Source organism: Zophobas morio, unplaced genomic scaffold (genome assembly GCF_036711695.1).
Source record: "Zophobas morio isolate AGI-343-1 ecotype UQ-CSIRO unplaced genomic scaffold, CSIRO_AGI_Zmor_V1 ptg000213l, whole genome shotgun sequence".
NCBI classification, from domain to species: domain Eukaryota; kingdom Metazoa; phylum Arthropoda; class Insecta; order Coleoptera; family Tenebrionidae; genus Zophobas; species Zophobas morio.
This window is the reverse complement of record NW_026972317.1, coordinates 171797-177796: the sequence shown is the minus strand read 5'-3', so window position 1 is coordinate 177796 and position 6000 is coordinate 171797. Positions and strand designations below refer to the sequence as shown.

General features: G+C 33.8%; 1 protein-coding gene across 2 annotated transcripts; it reads left to right on the top strand.

The window, feature by feature from the left end:
- Positions 1 to 1429: 1429 nt before the first annotated feature.
- On the top strand, positions 1430 to 4354 carry LOC135146115 (T-complex protein 1 subunit epsilon-like). Of its 2 annotated transcripts, XM_064078258.1 has the most exons (14): positions 1430 to 1486; positions 1584 to 1684; positions 1741 to 2014; positions 2081 to 2163; positions 2428 to 2485; positions 2545 to 2610; positions 2674 to 2810; positions 2939 to 3101; positions 3302 to 3427; positions 3542 to 3622; positions 3684 to 3769; positions 3820 to 3957; positions 4005 to 4185; positions 4236 to 4354. In XM_064078258.1, the coding sequence occupies exons 2-14, from the start codon at positions 1592 to 1594 to the stop codon at positions 4352 to 4354; spliced, it is 1605 nt and encodes a 534-aa protein (XP_063934328.1). In that variant the 5' UTR covers positions 1430 to 1486; positions 1584 to 1591. The 2 variants fall into 2 exon arrangements, with proteins under 2 accessions (XP_063934328.1, XP_063934327.1); XM_064078257.1 differs by having other exon boundaries at positions 1466 to 1684.
- The last annotated feature ends 1646 nt before the right edge of the window (positions 4355 to 6000 follow it).

Below are 6000 nucleotides of genomic sequence, written 5' to 3'. Positions count from 1 at the left end.
TTACTAATAGGGACAGCGCTGCTGCCCATCCTATGTCAACGCTGTCGTCTAAAGTTCTTGAGGGCTTCTCTGAGTTTCCGATGATTTTTAAGTTGTCGTTAACCTTATCATTTTTATTCTGAGAGTTACACTTATTACTATTATTATTAGTACTATTGTTTTTATGATAACTGTACATATTATTTTTACTACCACTGTTTTTGCTGACAGTGTTATTATCAATAATGCTATTATGGGAACTATTAGTCATAAGGGTAATGCTACTACCATTGTTATTCTTGAAGGTAGCTATTTCTCCGAGACTAGACTGCTCCTTTGAAATCTTTGAAGTTTCGCTATCTCTAGCATTAGTTCGGAAGAATCTGCTTGAAGATATTTATAATTGTTATTTACACCATCAAAATTCTCCATTCGCCTTTTAGACTTGTTATTATCCTGAATGATTTTTATAATTCCAAGGAGTTTTGCCTTTGTAGAACTAACTCTGTTCTAGGTTCTTTACAATAATTTTTAGGACAAGAGTTTGGTTATAGATTATAGAACTAAGTTTTATATAATGTTACTGAATGAAATGTACGTTACTTATATTATAAAGAAGGAAATGTGTTTTCAACTTTAAATAAAAGTATTTTTGTTAAAAAAATTTGAAACTTTATTTATAACATATAAAAGTAACAGGATAGAACTTTACAGAACAGAATAGGGGCAAGGACAACACCCGACCTCAGAAAGAATAACACACTTCTTTAAAATCTCTTACTTTAACCAAGCTTATAATATAATAAATTTCACGTTAAAAAACAAGTGAGGTGCGTGTCACATACAAAAAAACAAGAGAAATACATAGAAAAAAGCGAGACCCCAAACAAAGGAGCGAGAGGGCAGGAAGGTGGAACAGATTAAGGGGAATAGTAATTTAGTGTTTGTATGGGAAAAAATATATAAAATATCCCCTGAAAAATGAAGTTTAATTATTAGGGGTAGTTTTAAGTGTTTGCCGTATATTAGAAGTAGGCTAACGAAGGCCACGTTATACAGAGGGATTGGGAGCATTACAGTCAACAATAAAAAGATTTGCTTAATCAGCTTTGATGAGGTGTGTTAAATTAGTTACGTAAATAGCTTGTGATGCTTCTGAAAAATAAACTTGATAATGATAATATAACCAAACCTATAGTTTTGTAACTTTCACAATAGGTAAAACTTATAAACGGTCTCTAATTAATAATGTCACGCATAATTATTAGACAAATACGCTGGAAGTTATTTTTCACCTTATAAAGATAATAAACTTTAAATATCAAAACCTTACTTCATAATTTAATAAACCATGAAGTAAGGTTTTAGTCAAGAAAGTTGGTCCTTCAGGGTTAGATTGGGGAAGGCTTTTTCTGTAATCCACATGTTAACCCCAAAAGCTAAGCTTCGCACGGGCCAGTCTGTTTTACTAACTATACTACTCCATTTAAGTCGTGTTTAACCCTAGGTGCACTATTCTATAGAAATTTTTTTAGCTTGCTCTCTTGGCCTCGAATCTATCTGAAACTTATAAAAATTAAGACCTTTTTTTTTTCTTTCAAAAGAAGATAGAATGAGTTTACTTTTTGATGAATATGGGCTCCCGTTTATTGTCGTCCGTGATCAAGAACAAAAGCAGAGACTAAAGGGTGTTGACGCTGTAAAGGTCAAATATAAACATGTTTTTCTCTTATCACTTTTATTACTTTGCCTTACTATTAGTCACACATCTTGGCTGCTCGCAATGTTGCCAACATTTTGAAAAGCTCCCTTGGACCTAAAGGTTTAGATAAAATAATGGTTAACTCCGATGGCGAAGTTACTGTAACGAATGACGGAGCTACCATTTTAAAGATGATGGACGTACGTCATCAAGTAGCAAAGTTGTTAGTTGAGTTGTCCCAGTCGCAAGACGATGAGGTGGGCGATGGTACTACCTCGGTTGTTGTCTTAGCCGGCGCCTTATTGGAACAAGCAGAAGCTTTGTTAGATAAAGGCAAGTCACATTTACTTTGTTTTAAATATCTTAACACAGTTTTACTTTAAATTATATTTGATGTAGGCATTCACCCGGTACGTATTGCTGATGGTTTCTCAATGGCTGCTGAAATCTGCTGCAGACACTTGGAAACCATAAGTGACGAGGTATTTTTAAGTTTTTTTTTTGTAAATGAAAAGTCAGTTATGTATTTTTAGTGTGAGAAATAAGTTTATTTTGGGGTTAAAAATTATTTATAAGGATATATAAAAAGTAATAAAGATGGAATGTGCTATATAACATTTTACGGTTGACAATGTTTGCATAAATTAAAAGACTTTTATATTTTTACTTTACGAAAGTTTTGGTAACTTTGACTGATGTTGCATAGCTCCTTCGTTTTTCATGTTTTTTAACTCTTTTGGCACTAGGTTGAAGTCAGTTCTGAAGGGAAAACTGCGTTAGTAGAGGTAGCCATGACTGCTTTGGGTACATCTTAAATTCCTGCTTGATAAAACATTCAGACTATACTCTACAATTTATTATAGGCTCAAAAATTGTAAGTCGGTGCCACCGGCAGATTGCGACTATCGCTGTTGATGCCGTTTTAGCCGGTATTAAAAGTGCGGCGCATTTTAAGATGGTCTACTATTTTCTTTTTTTCCTTTGTTTCGTAGTGGCTGACTTGGAACGAAAAGATGTTGATTTTGAGTTGATTAAAGTTGAAGGCAAGGTTGGTGGCAAAATGGAAGAAACGACGCTAGTAAAGGGCGTAGTGGTCGACAAAGGCTTTTCTCATCCACAGATGTCCAAAGTACTTTTAACTAAAAATACATTTTTCTGGGCAGTACCTTGATAACCGTTTATATGCTTTCACTTTCTCTTAGTTACTTATTTCTCTAATTATCGTAGTAATTATTTATTATACAACTTTAAAATAAGGAACTGAAAAACGCTAAGATTGCTATATTGACTTGTCCCTTTGAGCCTCCTAAGCCGAAGACCAAGAATACTCTAAGCATTAAATCAGTAGAAGATTACGAAAAATTGCACAACTATGAGAGAAAAACGTTTGAGGACATGATAGGCCACGTAAAAAAATCTGGTTTGTCTTATTTAAAATTAGAGCTTCTTTCCCCACATGTTGAGTACCAACTGGGTCTGTTTTCTTAGTTTGGAAATTACAGTGGGGTATAGCAATAGAAGGACCTACGAATCTTTTTTATTATCTTGTTAAAAGATATGAGGCCATCTTACAAATATTACATCTACTGCCACCCGGTTATGTTGATTAGTCTATCGTAGGTGCTAACATTGTGTGCTGCCAGTGGGGTTTCGACGATGAGGCTAACCATATGCTTTTGCAAAGCTCTCTTCACGCTATACGTTGGGTGGGCGGATCAGAAATGGAGCTCGTTGCTATAGCCTCAGGTTGGTTCCTTTTTCAACATTTTGCATCAATTTTTTAGGCTTAAAGTAGACTGGAATTTTAAGTATCTTAAAAAATCTTTAAACTGTTCATTCAAATTTTAATTACTTGTATAGGGGGTCGCATAGTCCCCCGTTTTGAGGAGTTGACTCGTGAGAAGCTAGGTTCAGCCGGAATTATAAGAGAAATACAATTCGGTGCTCCTTCCCTTTACTCCCTGATCTATTTTAAGATACTCAGCCTATGATATTCGCGCAGGAACCACAAAAGACTCTATGATATTTATTGAGAGCTGCGCTAACTCGAGGGCTGTTACTATTTTTGTCCGTGGAGGAAATAAAATGGTGTTTTTTATTGTTCTTACGGCATGTTTATGAACTTAATAATTTTATAGATAGTTGAAGAGGGCAAAAGAAGCATTCACGATGCTTTATGCGTCACGCGGAATTTGGTGAAGGACAATCGTATTGTATATGGAGGCGGCTCTGCAGAAATTTCTTGTGCCATTAAGATTAACGCAGAAGCTGATAAAGTTAAAACTAAGTTTTTTTCTATTTAATTTCCTGATTTTTTTAAAAGATTGCCACGCTGGAGCAATACGCTATTCGAGTTTTTGGAGATGCATTAGAATCTGTACCGATTGCGCTGAGCGAAAATAGCGGCTTCCCCGCTATAACAACCCTTGCTAACGTTAAGACGCTTCAAATCAGCACGAATAATCCTCATTTAGGAATTGATTGTTTAAAAAGAGGGACCTATGGTTGCATCCCTTTCTTTCTTATTGATTTTCCTTCTAAAGTTCATTATTAGATATGAAGGAACAGAGGGTCATCGAAACCTTGATTGGTAAGCAGCAGCAAATTATGCTTGCCACGCAGGTTGTTAAGATGATATTGAAAATTGACGATGTAATAGCCAACGAAATTTAAAAATAAAGTTTACTATTACGTGTGCTTTACTTCGGATTGTCTTTAACTTTTTATAGCACCGTCATTTTATTATAGTATATAAAAAAATATTCGAGTAGGGATGCGGCTAGCTGTGTTTAAGCCCGGGTTAATATTTATTAAGTGACTCGCCTGCCTCAGCTTCAGAACTTACTCAAGTTATTTTTATTATGGGTTTTATTTAATACCCGGTTACCAATCCGTTAACGTCGTTAAGTTAATAAGTCATTACATTAGAATTATTTTCATAATGGCTAAGAACTACGGAAAAACGTGTTATTTTGTAAATTACAAAGCAAAGCAGAAGGCCCAATGCCTAGTTAAAAAGTCCGTTCTCCAGGCCTTTTCGTTGTTAATAAGGTGTTCAAAAAAAAAGAAGCTTCCAACCTGTCCAGAAAACTACGTAAATTATGATCTGTAAAAGAGTATGTACTTCATAAATATTTTAGTTAAATTCGCCAAGTAGCTTAGATATTTGTGCAGAAAATATCATATTGAGTTAGCAATATTAGTATGTTGAATTCATTTATAAGCTCACGTTCTTGGTCGGAGTAGTTATAAAATATCAAATAAAGTTTAAAGATATTGCTATATTGAGTTAACGAACAGGTTACCTTCAAATTCACAAGAAACTATTAAGATCGCCCAACACTAGGGGAGGTCAACCAAAGTAACTTTGAAGTCATCAGGGTTAAAAGTAACAAAGTCAACGTTATTATCAGTAGCGCAAAATGATGGTTATTAAAAGAATTATTTCCGTAAATATTGTCTAAAGGCCAATAATAATAACTCGGGGGTAATTTATAAACTGCCAACAAATTTCATTAGCGTAGCTTAAACTTAAGTGAAAGGTACTTTCTACGTTTAAAATTAAAGGTTTTCTAGGCCGCATTGAGTATGTGAGACTCCTGAGAAAGGATGAACCGCTGCTAATAACTATTATTCATTCGCGGAGAAAAAAATTTTCTTGGAAGGCAGAACTAATATAAAATTAATCGATATTAAAAATAACCAATTGTTGTGGAAATAGCTAGACATTCCCGAAAGGTGCGATGCTAATAATAATTAATAACTTATAAATTAAAAATTTTGTGTTATATGTGCAGAGTAAAAAAGTCAAGTTTATAAAATTTCCTTTTTAAACCCGTAAAGCTCTCAAATTAGCCAAAAATATGTAACTTACTACACAGACCTTTTAATATATTATTATAACAAAAGTTTTATCTGTTAAATGAGATAGATTAAACACTTTCAGATTCACCTTTATACCCAAAAATTAGCTAAAAATAATAAAAGAAGACTGAACACCGAAGGCTACACAATTATAAAAGCAAATACCACCTGACGAACTTTAGTTAATATAACAAAAACTTTTAAAAGGGAGCTCAAGGTTTAAGAAGACTACTATATATAAGGAAGTAAAATCAAAGGAGTAATATTCGCCCATACATTTTTTATTAAAATAATAGTATTCAAACTAAAGTAAAAGGACAAAAAAGATCTCTTTCGCTCAAAAATTTTAGGTGAGTAGACCAGGGTATATGTAGGACGAGTGCAAAACAAAAAAATATTCCAAATAAAGTATAAAGCAAAAAACGACAGCTTATTTTGACGCTCTAACTTAAATA

What these genes read in the sequence shown, in the direction of transcription:
- LOC135146115 (XM_064078258.1), top strand. Translation starts at nt 1,592, where the DNA reads ATGAGTTTACTTTTTGATGAATATGGGCTCCCGTTTATTGTCGTCCGT. An exon ending in TATAAGAGAAATACAATTCG is followed by an intron (nt 3,623 to 3,683) that starts GTGCTCCTTCCC and finishes ATATTCGCGCAG; the next exon opens with GAACCACAAAAGACTCTATG. An exon ending in TTTAAAAAGAGGGACCTATG is followed by an intron (nt 4,186 to 4,235) that starts GTTGCATCCCTT and finishes GTTCATTATTAG; the next exon opens with ATATGAAGGAACAGAGGGTC.